The 22,828-nt window shown below is 31.3% G+C and overlaps 1 protein-coding gene across 5 annotated transcripts in view; it reads left to right on the top strand.

The window, feature by feature from the left end:
- LOC130443975 (protein PALS1) overlaps positions 1–22,828 on the top strand; it is a 123,287-nt gene that overhangs the window by 88,209 nt on the left and 12,250 nt on the right. For 3 of the 5 annotated variants that reach the window (XM_056778908.1, XM_056778909.1, XM_056778913.1), the window contains 5 exons: positions 104–232; positions 5,577–5,840; positions 17,210–17,417; positions 19,208–19,495; positions 21,796–22,011. In XM_056778908.1, coding sequence (XP_056634886.1) covers positions 104–232; positions 5,577–5,840; positions 17,210–17,417; positions 19,208–19,495; positions 21,796–22,011 — 1,105 coding nt within the window. The remainder of the gene's footprint in view (positions 1–103; positions 233–5,576; positions 5,841–17,209; positions 17,418–19,207; positions 19,496–21,795; positions 22,012–22,828) is intronic. The other 2 variants (XM_056778912.1, XM_056778911.1) reach the window with 1 other exon arrangement.

Raw genomic sequence — 22,828 nt, 5'->3', positions numbered from 1 at the left:
AATCAATTCTATAAAACATTTTATTAACAAAGCTTTAAAGAATGATTTTGAAGCAAAGTGAGTTTAGTGTATTGTTTTTTATCATCATTTTTATTTGCCATAGGTAGGGTACAACAAGTTCTTAGGGATTTCGTTTGATAGTGACTATCAGGAAAGAGCAATAGATGTACCTGATTACATTGTAGAAAAAAAGAAGGCAGCTCCTAAATATCCTTCTCCAAATATTATTGAGGTAAAATTAAGACGAAGGGTTATTTTAAGGGTTATTTGTAGGGCTTTTGTAATCTGCTTATGTATCGAAAAAATAACAATAATCAATTCAAGAATTTATGTAATTAAAGTAAAATAACGAAATTTACATTTTTATTCACAGGAAAATGTGAAATCCAACTGTATCGTTACTGTTTGTGCTAATTTATTCGAAGAATATTTCACTATAGATTTAGAGGACAGTTTTGAGTCTAGTAGTTCTCTTTCAATATATTTGTGTATATTTGTAAAGGTGAGCAAAAAATCACTATGTAATGCAACAATCTTTGGACTTGCAAACATCAACATAAAAATCTATATCCCATAATTGTGGTCGTGAAGAGAAAACACACACAGTATTGCAATGGAAGCAGTATCAAGAGTAACGTGAAAGAGAGAAACAAAAAAGTACTGTCTATTGACATAAAAAACGCCTTTAACACAACCAAGATAGGGCCGGCATCATGGAAGCGTACCAGGTACTTCACAGATGGAATCCTCAAATACAACCTTGAGAACAGCTCTAAGGAGTACAAAATTACCTAACCTTAAGACACAGTCTACATTTGACACTGCCCTCGAAAATATCTGTAATATCTGTAGGTGTATGGACTTAGTCAGCCTAAAAATAGCGGAGTTAAAAACAGAGAAACTGCTGATTACCAGCAGACAAAAATGTAGATAATGGGGTTTCAATTATTTTAAATTGATTTTGATATAATAATATATATATATATATATATATATATATATATATATATATATATATATATATATATATATATATATATATTTCTAAATTTCTAAATCTTCTTGATTTTAGGGATCTTCTGTTTTAAAATTAGTTCATAATTCTAGGAAGACAGATAAAAATTTCACGTTTCGTGTATATTTATATCGCAAAGTGCTGCGTTAACAATAGAATCGTTTCCTGTGTAAACACACTGAATGAATAAATCAGAGTTGTATAAACTTTTTCACTCGACAATTAATTTCCGGTCACAGGTAAATTCACGTCATTCATTTTATGGGACGCTCCTTTACCTGAGGACCCTACTTTCATACGCATGTAAACAACAAAGAAATTGGAAATTAGAATGACAGAGATAACTTTTAATGACTGAACCGTTTTCAGGATGTTACTGTTATTAGATATTCCTGAGAAAAACAGGGTCAATAGTGATAGTTTTCGTTTATTTAGAATGAAGAAATTACATGTTATCTCAACAAGAATATTCTTTGTAACTTTCCATACAGTCGTTAAGAATTAAGCGTATTACGAATATTTCAAGTGAAACAACGTATACATGTACAAAAATATTTTAACATAAATAACAAATTTAATTTGATTGATTAATTATATCAAAATATTTTGATAAAGGCTGGAAGTAGTCGAAACGTCAAATTTTTATCCTGTCTCTCAAGACGATTCAGAAATCGTCTTGAGCTTAGGTATCTTCCTATTTAAAATTAATTTTTTTTTATAATTTTTCCCAGACATAAAAATTTTACGTTTCGACCTGTTTGCGGTCTTTATCAAAATATGATATTGACACTGACAGTTTGGGTATTTATATTAATCAATAAATCACTTACATCGTGTGCTTTAACATGAAAAAGTGATTTTTCATTTCAAAAATATGTAACAGCTTTCTGTCAAATTATTCGTAGTTGTATTAAAATTTTTAAAATAGTAACTTTGTCAGTGGAAAATAAAATTAAATCACTTAATACTTATATCATACATATTTTTTTATGAAACTGTTCCTTATATTGTAAATAAAAAAAATTTCTACTCATATAAATATACATGTTCATAGATAGTCGTTGATGTGCGATTTTTAATTATAATTTACTGAAATTGATCAACTGAAAAATACGGAATACGAAATTTGTAAATGTTGTTTTCATCCATTTTTTAGAACTAGGCCCAGAGCCGTTTTTTTTTGTAAAATCGTACAGAAACAGGTATCTTTTTTTTAATATGTTCAGGGGTGTCCTCAAGTGAGCGTCATGAGGGGGGGCTTCAGTTCAGTCGGCTACTTGAAAAACACGTTTTATTAAATATAACACGAATCGAACATCGTACAACAAAAATTGTAGAAATCATTATTGTAGATAATAATATTTTCCATATTTTTTATTTGAAACTTTTTTTTGTATAACGCATAGGTTTTTAATTATAGTGCTCCAAACTTTTTTCAATATGGTTTTTGCTAAATATTTAGTTACGCTACATCGTAAGAATCGTTATTGTTATTGCTATTCTTAATATTAATTAATTAACGCTATGATTATATTATGCTGTTGTATTGTCCAGTATTATTTTATATTGTATATTATAATATATTGTAATATTAAAAATGATTTGTTTTTTAATAGAAGAATATGAAGGTTGATACTCAATTTTTTATTTTTTTGAATTTAAGGTGAATGTGAGTTTTTCGAAAAATCGCTGAACCGTTTCAATTGTTGCAAATTTTGTAAAATACTGTGTATATTCGTCTGTCTAAAATTGTTGTCGAAATCAGTAAAAGAAAAAGAATTTTACGAATGTTACTTCAAAAAAAACGGACTCAGAAAAAGTTTCCAATGAAATTTATAGAAAATTTCATGCTCTACAATTCAGTTACCACAATTTTTAATTTATCATTGACCATTAACTAAATATTTAGCAAAAACCATATTAATAAAAAGTTTTGAGCACTATAATTGAAAACCTATGCGTTATACAAATAAACGTTTCAAATAAAAAAGATAGCATATGTTATTATCTACAATAATGATTTCTACAATTTTTGTTATACGATGCGTGGTTCGCGAGATATTTAATAAAACGTACTTTTCAAGACGGCGGCTGAAGTTCATATGTTTTAATATGTTCAGGGGACACCCCTGAACATATTAAAAAAAATATCTGTTACCGAACGTTTTTTTCAGAACATACTTTTTTGGTTGGGACTCTTGGACAAAATACCCTCACAGTGTTATGGATTGCTTGCCGCCTTAGAAATCGAAACATTATCATCATCATAAAATCTTTCAATCCTTTGGATTATGGCTATCGCTTTTAGCGCTTTAAAATCCTTTTTTGAGGTGGATTACTCCTCGTTTTCTTTATGGTTTATCGTTTGTCTTGACTACATTTGTTGTTATTTTTCATTCCTTTCGATTCTGGCATTTTGCCCTCCGGTTCTCTATATTAAGTGCTCTATTTTGTTTCTCTAAGTCTTTCTCGGCCTGTCACTTCTTCTTGACCACAATGGCTCCATTGCGTTACTCTTGTGATCATTTCAGTTGGTTTTCTCCTCATTATATACCCAGCCAAGTTGAGTCTTTGTGTTTTTATGTATCTCACTTTCCTTTGACATCTGTTTCTCTATTTTTTGGTTTTTCTTTGCTCTCGTTTCTCTCTCTTGTGTTATTTGTAGGCATGTTATAGTTCATTTGTTATAAAAGATTGGTTATCTATGATTATTATTAATAATAAAAAAAAATTGGATAACTACCAACATTACACTAAAAATAAAACGGAATACTACACAGAATTTTTGTATTCGAAAAAAGAAAAATGTTTATCATTAAAAGTTTTAATAAACACATCATTATATTGAGTAACAGAGACTGGGAAACCAAAGATTTAGTAAAAATCCAAAAAAGGACATTTGAACTACTTTTTCTTTTAAAAGAGTAAAATGTAATTCATTTACACTTTTTGGAATATTTCAACAGCAGTTATGATACAAATTCATCTGGGTACATTTGAACTCCTTCTTGTATCATTTGAAATAATGATTTTGTTTTAAAAAACGTGTGAATTTTTTCAATGGAAATAGAATGAAAAAACATTTTATTACTTTTCCGTCCAAATAAAAACATTTGAACTACTTTGCTTTCAATAATAGTTGTAGATTGAGTGAAATGTAGTACAGAAATTTTGATTCTATATTTAATCTCAAATTTCAATCAGTTTCAATAAATTCGTCAAATAGAATTGATAGATACGTTAGCTAATATATTTGAACTACTTTTTACCTACTCAACGCCAGAATTACACATTCAATAACGATAGTAAAGAAAATCTGCGTAAGTACATATGAACTACTTAATTGTCTTTCGGAAGTACAACCACGATATAGTTCTCATTATCTTTCTCTCAGTTCTTTTAAGTTCTTCTTCTCTTTTGTTGATGAATGCTGTTTCTATTTCATACTTGATTACTGATCTCATTACAGTCTTGTACATTTTGTTTCTCAATAGGTTTTTGTTTATTCCATAGCTTGATACCCTTTTTGTATCCTTTCCTTTATCCTGTCTCTAGTTCTTTATCGCAACGTTATTCCTAGATAGTAAAAGGTCGATACTGTTTCAAAATTGTATCAGTTGGTTTGCTCTCTCTTCTGGTTTTCCTAGAAATCGAAACAACAGTATGATATTGCATACAGTAGATATATCTATTGGTGTAAATCGAAGGAAGCTGAAGGAAAGTTTAGTAAAACTGCATTTTAATTTTTTTGTGAGGTGTGGAAATCTTCAACAATGTGGTCCAACCATTTCATGATAAAAACCAATTTGCTGTTTAGGAATAATGTAGACGTCAGCAAATATCACAAATTACTTGCATTTCTGAAGCGAGAAAATATCAGTTACTGTAAATCAAAAGAAAACCAATCGATAAATCTTTAAATGGATTTCCAGATACCGCATGATGAAAATGACAATAATTGTTGGTATATTGTCAGCGTCTTTCGAATTCAGGAGCGTATCTGACGACGATCAAACGACACTGAGGATGGTGGTACTCAACGGTCGCTGAGGGGTACATTAAGGTCTCGTTGGAAATAAGAATAAAATTGCTGGATGCGTTTTTCTTGCTTCCAATTTGTGTGTGAGTTTCCTGTTGTATCAGCGGCTGCAGTATCTTCAAATAGCAACAAACAACACTCTGAACTAGTACCATCTTCAACAATACATGTCAGGACGCTTTAAGAAATTCATTATCTTCGAAGTTTGCATAAACAACTGCTCTAATTGCAATATTAATATTACTACATACGGCTAAGAGAATATTAATTATGTTAATAAAAATTAGGCAATGAAATGTTAAATATGCAGAATTTTTTAATCAATCTTATTTTTTATTACTTTGGGTATTTTTTTAACTAGTGTAAAATTATTTATATGCACGCTTTGTTATAAAATTCATTGAATTGAAAATGTCAATTTTAACGTCAGTTATACATCGAGAACGTAGGCAAACAAATTAATTTCAAGTCCTCCTGATTATAAAAAAATAATTTGTAGCCAATTGTCGTGATTTGTTTCAGAGTGGCATGAATGATTCAACGGTCGCTCAGACGTCGGTCTTAGAAAGACCTTCCGCAGTAACAAAGCCTGTACCTCCTCCGAGGGATCACCTCAAAATAGAAAAGGACGGGCGTCTAGTCAATAGGGCACTTGCACCACAGTTACCTGCAAGAATAACCAATAACAATAATATCCTTCCTAGTAATAACTCTTCTGGTGCCATTATGTCGCCAAGCAGCGTCGAACCAACAAAGGATCAATTGGATAGTATTAAGAAATATCAGGTTAGAATCGGTCAAATGTTATATTATTTTAGTAAATACTATATTGTTTAACATTATTTGATAATTGATATTGATACCATGGAATCATGAGTTTTGAAATAACTGCGATAGTAAATGAAATTATCAGTGGCGTAGCTAGGCGTGGGAAAAGTGGGTTTTCACAAGGCCTCTTTAATGTGATTTATTTTTAAGTTAAATAGAAACTCATTACAGACTGGCAACACAATTTAGCTTTGCAAAACGTTTCTTTACACGCATACTTTATACAAAACAGCGAATATGGTATGGTTATTTACATACTTCATTCGTTTCTTTTACTGAATATTACAACAAAATTGGGTTCTTGTACGAAATAAATTATTTGTAATTTGTAAAAATTTGTAAATATTTAGATTTAGTACTTCGAGATGGGGAAAGCTTCTTAACAATAACTTTTAGTACCAAATTCCATTTGAGTCGCCAGTCAGATGAATCAGTACATTATTACAAATGTACTGAAAGATATCTATCCTAATGTTTACATTGCTATAAGAATTATGTTGTCTATGCCTGTAAGTACAGTTGGAAATTCTTAAAAACTACTTAAGAAGTTTAGCAAAACTCTTAATCAAAACAGATGTAGCAGCAAAAATTAATTACAAATCTTTATTAGGGGACATTATAATCCGGGAGCCGGTAATCTCAAAAGACCCGTGGTCGCTGAATCGCAAAAGTTTTATATCAATCGACAGCTATTAATTAGAGAAACAAAATGCACTCGGTAAGCGTCGATTTATTCGGCCGAAAGTATGAAAAAAAATTTATTATTTAAAAAAAAAGCGAAAATATTTTCTCGTCATCGTGGATTTTGATAAGAAACGGTCTATTTGATAGGAAATTTACCAATTTTTTCCAGCCGGCTTACCTATTTAAAGGATGTGATTGGGGGATAAAATTTTCACATCATTCCGGAAAACTTTTTTTAATTTGCTTATTTTTATGTAAATTTTCAAAATATCGTGGTTATGCGTGCCTAAAAACGGATATAATACAAAGATTTACGAAGGAAGGCAAGCGACAAAGAAGAATATTATAAAAGCATGATGAATTTTAATTTTAGTAATATTCCGCCGTGCTGTAAAGCTTTATCACAAACAATTTTACGCACAGTAATCGTAAATAAAAGAGGTAAAATGTTACGGAACGAAAATGTATTTCATATGATCCAACCGAACGTGACTGGCAATTCACGAAAAATCATAAACTCGAACCATTGTGGTATAACGGCACAGCGGCAACACTAAAACTTGGAGACAAAACATGAAAATAATGAAGAATGTGACGAATCAGAGGATGAAATTATAATTGTGATGATGACAGTTTAGTATAAGAATAGTATTAGAATTGTTTATTGCATTATCTTGAATTACGATATTTTAATGAACTGAAATAAAAATGAACTTGAACAAAAATTTCCTATATTTCCTTCAATTCTATTTATCATTTCACAATTTTAAATTTAAGATATAAATAACATTTTTTATTGTTATATGGACGCTCATTACAGAGTGAAATGATGTAATCGAAGGCTTATTGCCATTGATGAGAATTAAAAAAAAAGGTTTCTGGAATGATGGGGAAATTTTATCCCCCAATCACACCCTTTAAATAGGTAAGCCGATTGGAAAAAATTGGTAAGCCGATTTTTTTTTCATTAATTCACAAAATTTCCTATCGAATAGACTGTTTTTTCTCGCAATCCGCGATGACGGGAAAACATTTTTGATTTTTTTGAAATAATTATTTTTTTTTCTTACTTTCGGCCAAATAAATCGACGGTTACCGAGTGCATTTTGTTCCTCTAATTAATAACTGTCGATTTATATAAAAATTTTGCAATTCCACGATCACGGATCACGGTCTTTTGAGATTGCCGGCTCCCGGACTATTAGTAAAGCAAAAGACAGAAGAACCTCTCTCAAGTTATAAAACAAAATCTTTTTTCCAGTCTATATGCTTTTTAATACTCTTTCTCTCCACTAATTTTCACTATCATGAGCAGACATGTCGTATAAAAGCATGTTTGGTACGATAAATTTATTAGGTAGATCTTGGGAAAGAAAAATTATCACTATAATATGTAATTTATATAAATATGCTGTAAATATGTACCGTTTTTCTATAAATATAATCGGAAAAATATATAAACAAGAGAAAATATAGGGTAGTCGCATGAACGAGCTATTTCCAGACATCCAAGCATTGCCAGGTTTTAAATCATCGTCATTATTTAAACTATATTTAATTGTTAGAGATTGGCTGCCTATTAATCCGAAATTTCCTAAATCTTTCAGGATAATTTCATGTACTAATATAAATGTATAAAACTTCACAAGCCCTCGACAGCACAATAACTAAATCAAACTTTTGAACACAGTAATAATTATTTATTTTGACAAAAATAATATTTAATCAAACATAACCAGCGGGGATTTTTTGCAAAATTTTCAACTACTTTATCATTAAAATTATTTAGGTTTCTATTTATTATAGCTCTGTGTACATTTATCATTAAGGCGATCTTCTGCCATGGTGTTTCTTAGCCATGGTTTGAGTCTGTTAAAGGATCGCTCTACTGTACATGGTAAAACAATCAAAATTTTCAATACTGTTTCCGTTACGGAAAAAAAGGAATTTGTTTCTTTTAGGAAATTAACAACTGTTAGATTTGTTAGATTAATTGCTGCAAAATTTGAAAGGCTTTCTGCTGGATTATTGCTTCTATGAAGTTGTTTCCTCGTAATACGCGGCATTGATGTAATGTCTTCCTCCAATCCAACTTTCTCTGCAACAGCAGCTTCCTTTATATTTTCGTCTGTCACTTTTTCCGGATTTTCACGGTGGTTTTTAATTAGAAGTAAAATTATTTTTTATACCACGCCATCTAAAAGTTGTTCGTTCTGTATTCATTTACATACCGAAAATTGCGTTTTGAGTGTTCCATGTAGTGAAAGTGACAGTTCCGTACTGCGAAACACTTTCGGGACGCTCTGGAGTAGACAACTTTATCTTCCTTAAATGTCACTCTAGCCACTTAAATATTGACAGTTTCACTTCGATGGCACAAACACATCTACAAATTGTATCGAAATCACAAACACATCTACAGAGATTCCATCAACAGTAGAGATATAGATATTCCATCTGCATCCAATCTAATAAATAATTGTCCTGGAGGTACAATCAACATTACTTTTTGCGAATAATTAATAAATTAATATTTACGTTGTAAATAATGATAATTCTCTATTATTTATTTTCTTTCCTCAGTGTAATTGAAAAAGTCTTGGATCTTATGCGTCGTCTAAAAAATGTTGTGTACGCCGCGGCTGAAATACTACATTGTTGGTTAGTTACGTTCGGTAGCATGTTTAAACAGAATACCCTTGTAGATAAATAATTTATCCTCTTTTTTCCTAATTATTTAATTTATTACCTATGCGTCACGTCGTCAATAATCAACTTCCTTTCCAACCAACGATTGCAGAAATTTTTTAGGTGCGATTAATTATTTATGGAATTTTCTAATCGTACTTAATACCTCTCATGGCCTATTACCATTTACATTATCACATTTCTTACTTAAAGGTTTCTTCTTCAGGCTTCTATGCTACGAATTTTTGATCATTTAGTAGTACTGGCACTTTAAAAGAGTAAAGCACAAGAGAAAATTGAGAAAAGAGAGAGTGGATTATTTGGATATATTTTCTTAAGGCCGCTTGGCATGATGCAATACAACGTACAGTGCAATTCAAGATTCTTTTTCATTTCATTTAGCTTTGTTAGTTTTAAATTGGTTTAAACTGGCCACAAAATATTAAATAAAATTTAATGTTAGGAATTTGTTTAATTTACTTATGGCAGTTTTGTCAGGGGCAGCCATCATGCAGTGGTAAGAGACTTGTTAAAAGACGTGATTTTAATCTATGAAATATTTTGAAAAAATTGCATGCAATTTCTTGCACGTTGTCTTGCACCATGTCAAGCTGCCTTTACACAATTAATTTCAACAGTGTAGTGAAGAAATAGTCTAGTTCTAATTTATAAAATCATTAAATACCTATTACCTACAGTTTATATACGACAGGTAGGTTGGAAATACCCAAAATCAACATTTTTTCGGTATATTTCTTATTTTATACCTCATACTTTTTTATCGGCTAATGGAACATTGGAATACATGGAATAACACATTGGAAATCGATTTAATGACTGCATGATCATCATTTATTTATTTATTCATTTATTTATCACGTCAGTAGGCTTTGTTATAATTTCTAAAACGTTGCCACATTTTAATTTTCACCTAACAATATAAATGTTTTATGGAATTATTGAATGCTGTAGAAATTTAACGAAAAAAAGTATCTTTTTCTCAGTTTTGTCATGAATACACTATACAAACAGTTTAATAGAAGTCATCATTGAATAATTCCGTCAACAAAGCAGTTTAACTAGTCATGATTTTATTAAAACATTTATACATTTCGTTGTAATTTATGATGATTAACAACTGTCCACTGACTAGAGAAACGAGTCGTATTTTCACTAAAACCTGCAAAAGGTCAAATAGTTACAACAGCAGTTTATTTCTTTCCAAAAACTGTTACATAAATCACACGACACGCCTCAAATTTCTTATTTTTTCATCTGTTAATCGTCAGCAACAAGTGCCTTTCAATATCTTCCAATACTTAAATAACTCAGTCTTTATCGAATATGGCAATAAATTGCTCTAGCTAAATATGAATAGTCTCTTATAGTTGACAAATAAATTCATTTATTCATATTAGCACTCCAAGTTTTCTAGGTGGTATATCAACTGGTAAACTAAGATTAACACAGCTAGTGCTGTACAGTACCTCATTATGCGTCATAATATATGCCCTCCAGTAACTATGAACAACATACTAATACCGTAGCAACTGAAACCAAATACCTCGGCCTTCATCTAGATCAGCGACCTTCCTGGAAAAAACAAATTGACGCTAAAAGAAGACAATTAGATATCAATGGTCGTCAAATGTATTGGCTCCTCGGACGGAAATCAAAATTGTTGATATCCAACAAATTGCTGATATCAAATCAATCTTAAAGCCGATATGGCTGTACGAGATCCAGCTCTGGGGATACGGTAAACCTACTGCGATCAACATAATACAAAGGTTTCGATTCAAAACATTAAGAAACCTCGTGGTATGTCAGTAATCATACCCTCCACACTGATTTCAACATACCTTACGTCAAAAATGAGATTCAGCGTATGGCCGTAACATTCAATCAACAGATGGCAAACCACGACAACGATCTAACATCCATTAACTGTCCACGCACGAGAAGACTACGTAGAACTTGTCCCCAAGACCTACTACAACTTCCCTTTCAAGTCAAATACTACAGACAATTGATTTACTACATTGTAAATATGATAATAAGGAAAAATTTTTCTAAATTTACGGAAAAAAAACCACTGAAGGTATAAGCACTGAAACTTATATTAGGTTTGTTTCAACCTGCTTATCTGGACCGTTCTTGGAACAGTTATCAGAAGCGCAATCTCCGGCTATGCACGATTCTGATAACAGTACTTAGCGCTGCGAAAGTGGGGCTGACTGAAATAAATATATTGTAGTATACTCGACGCACTCTTTCTCATTGCACAAATGGCAAGAACTAAGAATATGTTCATATTATCATAAATAATTTAAATATTTTTTCATGATATATTAATAACATATGATTCTTAAAACCTATGGGGACTAATATAAATTGTAAATTGGATAAAAATTAAATAATAAATTGGGTAACTCAATTTCCTGATTTTACGTCGCTACTGTAATAAAAACTACATTTTGGAATTTTTAAAAGTATATATTTGGGTAAAATAACGTAATATGATGGTAGGAAATGTTCATAATTTACTTGTTCTCGACGGATTCCAATCTTCCCTGCGTGTGGCTCTTATCCAAAGTTTTAAAATTTTTGGACGCTTAAAAGAGAAAATACAAGGAATAACAGACTGACGTATGAAAATAACGAGCCTTGTTTGTGTCTTGCACATTATTGGAATTATACGCAACACAGTTCATCACCATCATAAGTAAGAAAACCAATTTTAATGTTCTAAAATGTCCACACAATCAATAATCGCAATTGGCTTCAAATTACACCACTCTTAAGTTTATAACAGCACCATATTTGCTAATTATATGATGACAATGTCCTAAACACTTTACTAATTTTTGTATTCATAAAGCTCCAAAATCATCACAAATCCAAAATCAAACACAGTAATATGAGATCATATGAAATATTAACGAATAACGCCATTAACCAGAACGCTCGAGAGAAAGACGGAGTTTCTACGATCACGCATTGATGAGTCTCTTCCAGTCATCAAGTTCGATGGTTGGAACGAACCCTTTAATGAATATCTAGAATGTAATCAAAATACGAGGTCTGGCTATTTAATAACGACGCCTAGAGGGCGCTCTAGAGGGGTGGGGTAAAAAACGAATAGTGAGTTGGGTATCTAGATGTCTAGTTTATGCACGTCTAAAAACACGTTTCCGTCACTATTATAGTAATTGTGCAGTAGAGGTTTGGAACGAACTTGATTTTTTCTCGTGACGAAAACCATGTGTAACAAAAAACGGGAGCAAAAATCTCCGACTGAGTGCTATAAATTGTTGCAAGAGGCATATGGGGACAATTCTCTATCTCGCGCGCGTGTTTTTGAGTGGTGTAAGCGCTTTAGTGAAGGCCGAGAAAGCAATGAAGATGACCAGCGCCCAGGTTGCCCTCTGACTGTGTCGAATGAGCATCCAGATGATTGTCGAAGCTGTAAACGCCGATAAAGAAACGGTTAGAAAAATTTCACAAGAGGAATTACACGTGACAAAAATCTGACTCATGACCAAAAGATATTGTGTCAACGGGTCTGCTAAGATTTCCTTGGAAGGCTAGAAAAAGATCTGCTTTGAAAGGGACCCGATTTGAGTCAATAGAAGCGGTAAAGCAAAAAACGGCAGAGTTCCTGAAGGCACTCACCAAAGAAGACTTCCAGCACTGCTTCGATCAATGGAAATAACGTATAGAAAGGTGTGTGGCGAGGGGAGTATATTGAAGGGGAGCATTCGAATGTAGAATAATTTTTATAATAAAACCTTTTTTCGTAACCAGTCTCGTTATTTAATAGCCAGACCTTGTATATAATTTTATTTTATGAAGGTTATCTGCGCAAATCTTATGAATAAGTTGAATTGATAAATCTTTCCATGTTTTTATATTCAAATAAAAATAAACGAAGCGAGATATCGAAAAATTTCATTATTCATTATTATACTTGAAGTTGGAAAAAAGTTCAAAAATCGTGAATTTTTTACAGCCAAAATTGTCTTAAAAAAATTTTATTATTATTTTTTTTTCCTTATGGGGGACTTTTCCAGGATAATTGTGAAATACTACAGTAGTCTAGCTTTTCAATTATAAAACAAACGAAAATAAATAACTTTTGAAAGCATTCAGAACGTAGTTTTCGCTGGAAAGAGGATATTTTTATATTAAATTACTAATTAAATCTTCAAACTATCACTAAATATTTTTTTTATTTTATAAATAATTAAAAACAGCCGACAATTATTTATGAAAAACTTCAAATTATTCATGTATTTATCGTATGTTAAGTTATATTCATCACAGAGTGATGAAAGTTATCAAAAAAGGCTTATTTTGTTTTTCTTATCTGTTTTTTTCAATATAATTTTGGAGTATCAAGGTAAATAGTATAAAAATTAAATAAAAAATCTTTTGTTTATTCAATTACAAGATTCATATATAAAAAAATTTCATTAGTCATTTTCGATTTATTTTGGCCTAATTAAGCCAAATCCGTTATCTGTTAAATCGTGGCGCCACGGAAATCGTCATTTAAGTAGTAGTAACATATTTTTATTATGACGCATTAAATTAAAATATTATTATTACAGATAATAATAAAAAAATATATATACCTTGAGCTTTAATAAAATTCTATTACTGAAGTTGGGTGCTCAAATATATTCTTATAAAATATATATTTCTAGATTTCTATGAAATCTTATACATCAGTCAACACCGCGCTAATATAACAAACAGGTGGGATTATCTACCTGTGTGTACATACACGGGATCCGCGCGGCATAATGTGCCGGAACTTGTATGTTTGTCTTTTTTCAACACGTTGAATTTTATTAATTTCCGCCTTGCGAGTCACGTCTTTACTCAAGTATGCGTCATCATTCAAATTTCAATACTGTTTGTATGTATTGTTAATAAGTTCTACCTTTAGTGATACCGATGTATAAAAATATGAATTTTATAAAATGGAGATCGAACTTTTAAAAATATTTTTAAAATCAAATATGGTATCGAATATTGAGAAAAGTTATTATTGGTTTCACCGAAAGGTGAGTGGAATTACGTATAATGGTCTAAGTAATATATATTATAATTACTTTCATTTCAGTTTGAATTTGATTTATATAGTGGATAGGTCATAGAAAACAATTCATCCCGATATTTGTCAGTATTGATTAGTCTTTAAGAAAATACTGAAACAAGTTAATTTTTGTTTTGAAGACACATTCGAGCTATACAGATATCTGTCATTTGTCAAACCCCTCCCTTCCCCATTACCATAATTTAAAATAGGGAATGCACCATGCACGTAATTAGAAAGGCATTTAAATTGAATTTCAACCATATGTAATTGCAAATGTGTTTGTACCCATCGCGTTTTGTCTAAAAACATATTTTTATTTGTTGTAAACAACAAAAGTAGTTATTTTCTCTTCGTAATATTAGCAGAGTTCATTTATTTTATAACCATTAGGAATATACAGAGGTAGTAATAGATATAATTCAATAACTTATTTTTTGAAACATTAATATAAATTCTATCAAATGTTTTCATCACGTTGCGGCTGCTTTTAACGTCCAGTTCTAACCGCATTATCGAAGAAATGTTTAATGATATGTGTAAAGTAGAAATGGGTATTTTCACAGTTTACCATCACCCTAAATATTTGTGATTTAATGTACCCACTACCCCTATTATTAATATTTTGTTTGCAAACTAATACAATGATATATTAAAAAATTCTTAACCTACTATATAACCAAACAAAATTACGTCAAAATATTTTATTATTCTCCTCTTAATTGGATACATTTATTACAGCGAACCTGCAACGTCTCTAAGTTGAGGAAAGAGATGATAGTCGAACGGGGAGCCAAATCTGGTGAATAAGAAGGGTGTTCTAGTAATTCAAACCCTAAATCACGAATTTTTTGCTTTGCAACGTGAAATTTGTGTGCAGGGTTGTCCTGCAAAAACAAAACACCTTTGGATTAGCTTTTCGCGTCTTTTCTCTTTAATTTTTTCCCGTAGAGTGGTCAGTAATGCCGAATAGTTATTCTTCTGCCCTTATCTAAAAAATCAATCATGATTACTCCACGACAATTCCAAAAAAATAGAAGCAAGAACTTTTTCATTAGATTTTTAAACACGAAACTTCTTAGGTATTGGAGAACCAGAGTGTCGCCAAACCATCGATTGTTGCTTTGTTTGTGGATCGTAAAAATGTACTCAAGTCTCATCCATAATAACAATTCGATTTAAGAAATCTACATCGTTTTCAAATCGAGCACAAATCGAACGCGATGCTTCTACCCTTGCACGCTTTTGATCAACATTCAAACATTTGGGGATCCATTTTGCAGCAATTTTTCCCAATCCGTTTTAGCCCAATTCGACGGTCTGATAAAATCATGTCATGAACTGCATCGATATTTTCGAGGACTGACACAGAAAGTGGCCTTCCTGATCGGTCATCATCTTCAATAGAAGGACATTGATCACCAAGGGTATTAAGCATATCTTCGTAAATCTGCTTAACTTTTAACCCTTTTAAATACAGGTACTTTTTGATGGCTCGATACTCCAATTTTTCGATTCGCGGTGGACATCTTTTTTCTTTTAATTTATTGCGTAACTCTGGTTTACTTTTTTGTATTTCGGAAGATTCTGCAATCTCTTAAGTGTAATAGTCAAAAATTCTTGTTAAATGGTATGGGATCGTATAAGGAAACTAGAAAAATAGACGAAAGAAATTGATGGAGTTTAAAATGGAGATGGGAATAAAACAAGAAGATAGTCTTAATCCTCTTCTATTTATACTTGTAATGGATAGCACTTTAAAAACTATAAAAGAAAAGAATTACAATTTGGAGACAATAATTAACTACAGAAACCTAGAACCGGCAAAAATAGACGGGATTAGCATAGGTAGAAAATGGTAGAAAAAGTAGACATATAAGAAAATAGAAGACTTGAGAATTGTGAATATCAAGAAGTCCAAAAGGATGGTAGTAGATAAAAAAAGAACATGGAGAAGATTTTATAATGAAAGGACAAAAATTAGATGAAGAATATCTGGTACTCGTTTTCACAGAAAACGAAAAAATAGATATAGAGATGGCTAACAAAGTACAAAAATCAAATCAAATATATTATTCTGTTAATGTACCTACAACTCGATAACTATACCCACGTGAAGATATGGAAGTGAAACTTGGGTAATGAATAATAATAAATGAGAAAATTTTAGTGATGATCAAACAGAAACTAATAGGAAACAAAATAATTAGAAGATGTTCAAAATGGGACGGACACAGAAAGAAAGAAACACCACAAAGTCTAGAAAGCCATAAGAAAACTGACAAAAGTAAAAAGATATAAGAAAAGCAGAAAAGGAGGACCTATGAAAACACAGGAAGGGGAATATACTCAATATTTCGACGTTCCAAAAGGCATAAGGAGCTCTAGAGAAGAAAATAAAGAAGAAGAGATTAAATGTACCAAGTAGACACTTGTAGTCTTCGACCTGGTTTATCTGGCTTCGATTCTATATTTAAATTAATTTGTTATCGTCTTATATTTGAACTTCCTATCTCAGGACGAAACCTATTGCACTGTGTCACTACATTATTAGTGATTTTTATCCTGCATAAATTCATTTATCACATACTTAATTTGAGTTATTGATGATAACATTATTCATTTTAATTCTCTCGGTAGGTTTGTTCTTTCAATAAAACCGATTCATACAGGTCTCACAGAACTTGGTTATTCATTGTAAATATAGTTCATAGACTCATATAAAATAGATAACACTCCATAGTAAACGCAGATTCAGTGTTTATTGTGTATCTCTTTCCTTTTCAATAGTGATAAAATAATCTGATGTTCCTTGTATTGTAAAATATTGATTTAGTAAATTTACTTTTAGGAACAAATTCGAAAACGCAGAGAAGAGGAAGATCGTCTAGCTGCTCAAAATGAATTCCTTAATAGATCCTTACGTGGTTCACGTAAGCTTCAGGCTCTAGAGAGTGAACCGCAGGGAGCTTTCAATGATGCATTCGAAGATGAAGGTCAGGATTCATCCAGATCGGACACACCGGCAACTGAGAAAGAACTGGTTCATACTCAATATGGTATGTTGTCATTTACGATAATGTTAAAATAAAGTCGAATATAAGGGGTGAATGCGAATTTTTGAAAATCATTTGAACTCCTTCTAAGGACAAGTATAACCTCCAATTTTTTCATTGGTAAATATGAGTTTGAAATATTTTCTTTTTCAAAGACATTCTAGAGAATTGAGGTGATAAAATACATTTTTCATAATATTTTAAAACCATTACTTTCAAAAAACAACCATCAAAATGGCAATAAGACATAAATATGAAGTTTAATTATTTGATTGCTATTCAATTGTTTTTTTTTGTTTGAAATTGAAATCCATCCAAATCAAAGTTATGTTAGTTGTTAGATACGAATGATGATTTTTGATAGGTTATATCGTTAAGAGTTTTTAATCTGTTTTTTCAGAATCTAAAAAATGGACATATCAGTTTTTTTATAAATACAATGAATGTAAAATTTTAACTATGAATTAACATTTTTTGAAAATAATTCAAACTCCTTGTAGGGACAAGTATAACCTCCAATTTTTTCCTTGGCAAATATGAGTTTGAAAGGTTTTCTCTCTCAAAAATATTCTCGAGAATAGAGGTGATGAAATACATATCTCATAAAATTTTAAAACCATTACTTTCAAAAACAACAATGGCAATAAGACATAAATATGAAGTTTAATGATTTGGTTGCTATTCAATTGTTTTTTTTTTGTTTAAAATTGAAATCCATCCAATTGAAAGTTATGTTAGTTATTACGAGTTTTTAATCTGTTTTTTAAAAATCTAAAAAATGGATATACCAGTTTTTATTATAAATACAATGATCATTTTGACCAATTTTCCAAGAGCATGCGTTTTCTGTAGTTATTTTCATTTGCAAAAACATTGTCAGATTTATAATCCATGGAATGATCTTCATTAGAAATGTGTTTGGCCAACGAGCATGCGTCAGGGTATAATTTGCTATGCTTGTTTTGAGAGGTTATTCGATTGGTAAGTGATCGCTTAGGCTCACAATTTAAACAAGAAATTTAATAAACTATTTTTTTGACCAATATGAATGTTTCAAGTAGCTGTAAACAACTCAAATAGCACACACAAAATGACTTTTTTGGAAACTATGGTTGGGTTAACTCGTTAATGTTCGGAAACTGATCAAGATCACATTCATCGTTGTTCGGAAATTGATTGAGTTAATCGAGCTGTAGTCCTATGATAGGAATATTTCTATCTGGAAAACCAGTGGGTAAATACCCGCTGTCTATAATTAGATCTCATGAATACCGTAATTGATAGTTTACTAAGGTTTGGGGTAATTATACTTTTTTCAACATGTCAACATAAAAGTAGCTTATTGCATCTTTAATATAAAATCCGTGTGATTGGATAAATCATTGATAACTGGTAAAAACAATTATTACGTTCTGATTATGTTCACCATTAAAAATATCAAACTTTATTATGACTGATTTGACATATTAACATATCAGTGTCGTCATATCTCAAAACTTAAGTAGCAACCCTCGTATATGATTTAAACAATTCACATATCTAGTGTAGCCATTCTTTTTCACTTCAAATTCCTTATTTTTTTTTCTAATAATATTAATGATCGAACTTATTCTATAGATTGCACTATTGTTTTTAATATGAAAAAATGTTTCCCGCAAAACTAAATTCGTTTTATTATAATATCTTGAAGGTTTTTAATATTTTCGAAATAAAGTTTGGTCAACATCTCTTTTGGTTTATGATTGCATCCAATTGAATGTATTAACCATTTGATTTAAATTGTACTGTTTCAGGATATGGAGATTTGGTCGCTTCCATTCAACGGTTACAACTTCAACTGAAGAAAGCTGGTACAGGAGGAGGTTTGGGAGGCCTTGAAGGTCGAATTGCTGCTATTCAATCCCTCCTTTTATCGCCCCAATTTGGTCAAGCGCTGGCTGTTCATAACAAAGTTCAAAGCGTTAGGTCGAGAACTACACCGCGGGCCACGCCGACTGCCCAAACCGCCCTAAGAGACTGCCTTGACGCTATTAGTCATTCTCAATGTGCTTATACCGTGGAATTAGCTGCCTTATTAACAGGTAAAACTATATTCTTCTCTCGATATTTATAGGGTAGCTAACCAATAATAAGCTTTATCAGAATATAATTTGAATTAGAAATTGTTTTCTAAAGCAAAATGATTTATAAGGTAGATTTTTGAACTAACTGTTTATAGTGTTAATTCTGATTTCCCTTAACTTTTTTGGTTGACTATCTCTTGACTACATAAATTGCGGGAATAGGGTCATAGGGGATGGGGAATACCTTGGTCATAAGAACACTTGGTTTCCATTAAGATATCCGCAACTATGTTCTAGATATTTCATAAATTAGGTGAGAAGAAAATTCATAAAGAGTGAAATCATTCCTATAAAACTGCTCGACTTTTTTTGGAGGAATCTGTGGTTAAAAATCCTTGATATATAAGCAGAAGACAAAAATCTTTTGCAAAATACTGATCTAGTGCTAACGCAGAATTATGAAACTGAAAGAAATATGGTCAACTAAAATAGCAAAAAGTAGCATCAAGAAAAATTTTCAACATGGAATATAATTTGTACAGAAAATAAGAGAAAATATAAAATCTACTGAGTTAAAAGGATAAAACAATAAATTAATGAAAAATAGAAAAAATTTTATCGCTTATCAACACACTAAGTACATAATGATTAAAAAAACAATTTTGCTCCATTTTTATAAAACTTGCAGCGAAATTAAAAAAAACATTCATGCACTAAACTAAGAAATGATAGAAAATGATAAAATACTAGGTGAATTTCAGATTCTCTTTAACAACATACAGACAAGAATGTACTAATAGAAATAAAGCATCTTGATACTAATTTTTAAAAGAAAGAGAAAAACAAGATATCAGTTTGATAAGTGCTATACAAAACTCGTTCAACAAAAGTGTCATCAAAAGTAATAGATACTTATCCTTCACAAAATAATCGAAGACACTATAGAGTTAAACTTTTATGTACTTTATTGATCTTACGCAGGCATTCTATACCGTCTAATCCACTCATCTGCAAAAAAGTAAAATTCACCCGAATTAAATAAGAAAAATCGAAGAGCTAGACTAGATATCTGAGAAAGGGAGTAAAAATCGAGATACTTGAGACATATACTTTGAAAAAATACATAAATAGACGTTAGAAGCAAAGAAAGAATTTATGAAACTTGCGTAAAGTTTTGTATAAAACTGTTTTGTGAAATGGAAACTAAAACGAAAAACACCATAACAAAACGGCTCCTAAGAAATACCTTATTTGAACGGTCAAATTTTTAAACCACAATTCTCCTAAATTTAGAAATTAGACTATATGCCTGAGGATTGATTGATAATTTTTTTGTATATGGTCTCTTTGATATTTTAAATAATTAATGATTTGTTATATTTTATAATAAAACGCAAATTTCGTTCATTGAGACGTGATTCAGAACAAGATGAATTGAAATGTAATTTTCTACGACATAAAAACATAAATAAAAACAAGTATTTATAATTGGATATTGTTGTATTGTTTTTTTTTACCATTGCCATTGAAGTACCTCCAAAACATGTGATTTGAGCGCATCAACCGATGCTTCAGGTGTAAAAAACGTTGACCTCGCAATTTATATTAGATCTGCAGGAAAAAGAAGAAATCATTGGGTACCAAAAAAGGATTGTAAGGCGGAAGACTCATCAATTTTGACTGTTCAAAAACGTTTTTGTTTGAACTGATGTTGTGAGAGCTCACATTGTTGTGGTGGTTTCCTTGATTTTTTCAAACATTCCTGGCAAACAAATGCTGCTGTACCATTCAGAATTATAATGAAACGGTGGTGATATGTCCAGTTTTTTTCAATGCTCAAATTATGCGCTATCCAACGGGAATATATCTTGTTGACAGCCAAATGTCCAAGGAACATTGAATATATTCGCATACCATCGATGTTTTCTGGCTCAACAGCCGATTCTGGATCGAAGTCCATCACGATTCAACTAGGAAAATCGCGGAATACGGTGTCTCCAGATGGTGCTTCATCACCAAAAGTCGAAGAGAGGCGATCGGCTGTCAGCTGTTTAATCCGCTTTGACGTCATAGAAAATCATCGAAATAAAATGTTCGCGATTTAGTTCTATTTTTGATCAAGATGCATAATTGAAGTATCAAATCAAATAGCATTCGTAATAACACGTTCTGAGTACGTTAACCATTAAAAATGTCTAATTTTATGATGCAATATCTTCAAACTTGACTAGCCACTTTCTAATAATTTTCTATAAATTCTCAAGCTATGAACCTCGTAATTTTTTAACGAACTTCTGTATTAACAAAAACTTCCATAGGTTATGAATTTGAGGCTTTATTAATGGCCCATGATGGCGTAGCATCTATACTACCACCGGATTCCACTTCGCCTACTCCATCTACTGCTGAAACTCTACCATTATCAGTAATAGACCGAAGATATGGAGAAAATAATATTAAAGTTATTAAAATAGAAAAAAGTACTGAACCACTCGGTGCCACAGTTAAGAATGATGGTGACGCTGTCGTTATAGGTAAGAATTATTCATAATTCATATACATAATTAATTATATATATAGTCTTATCACTATTTCTATAATATTTTAAATTCCTGAATACTTATTTCGTGTTTTATCCACCTTTCAAAGTTCACTCAATTAATATCTTGGTATTTCAAGCGTTTATCTTGAAGATTCACGGTTGAATATATTAATTGGTAGAAAAAATTTGTACTACTGTAAATAACTAGACTGGTTATGAAAAAGTGTTTTATTATAAAAATTATTCTAAATTCCAATACTCCCCTTCAATATACTTCCCTCCCAACGCACAACAACTTTCCATACGTTTTTTCAATAGATCGAATCAGTGCTGGAAGTCTTCTTTGGTGAGTGCCTTCAAGAGCTCTGCTGTTTTTTGTTTTACCGCTTCCATTGACTCAAATAGGGTCCGTTCCAAAGCAGATCTTCATCTAACCTTTCAAGAAAATCTGAGCAGACCCGTTCACGCAAGAGCTTTTGGTCAGAAGTCTGATTTTTTGGCACCAGATTCACACAGACTTTTGTCATGTGTAAAATTTTTCTAACCTTTTCTTTATTGGTGTTTACAACCTCGGCAATCATCCGGATGCTCATTCGAATAAATTTGGGTTGCTGTCATATGAGTAAGCTGTTCCTATATATTTGTTTCCATTAATGTACAAAAATCTCATTTTTCGTTCGTAGTCTAGTGTAAGACAAGCGAGGATGGTAAATTCTCCATCCCAAAGAAATTCCTGTTTGTGACCAGAGTTAGTACAGCATAATGCAAATGACAGATACGTCAGCCCTATCAATAACTTTTCAAGTTTT

This window comes from Diorhabda sublineata, chromosome 5, assembly GCF_026230105.1.
Source record: "Diorhabda sublineata isolate icDioSubl1.1 chromosome 5, icDioSubl1.1, whole genome shotgun sequence".
In the NCBI taxonomy this organism is placed as follows: Eukaryota; Metazoa; Arthropoda; class Insecta; order Coleoptera; family Chrysomelidae; genus Diorhabda; species Diorhabda sublineata.
This window is presented reverse-complemented; position numbering and strand designations above follow the sequence as displayed.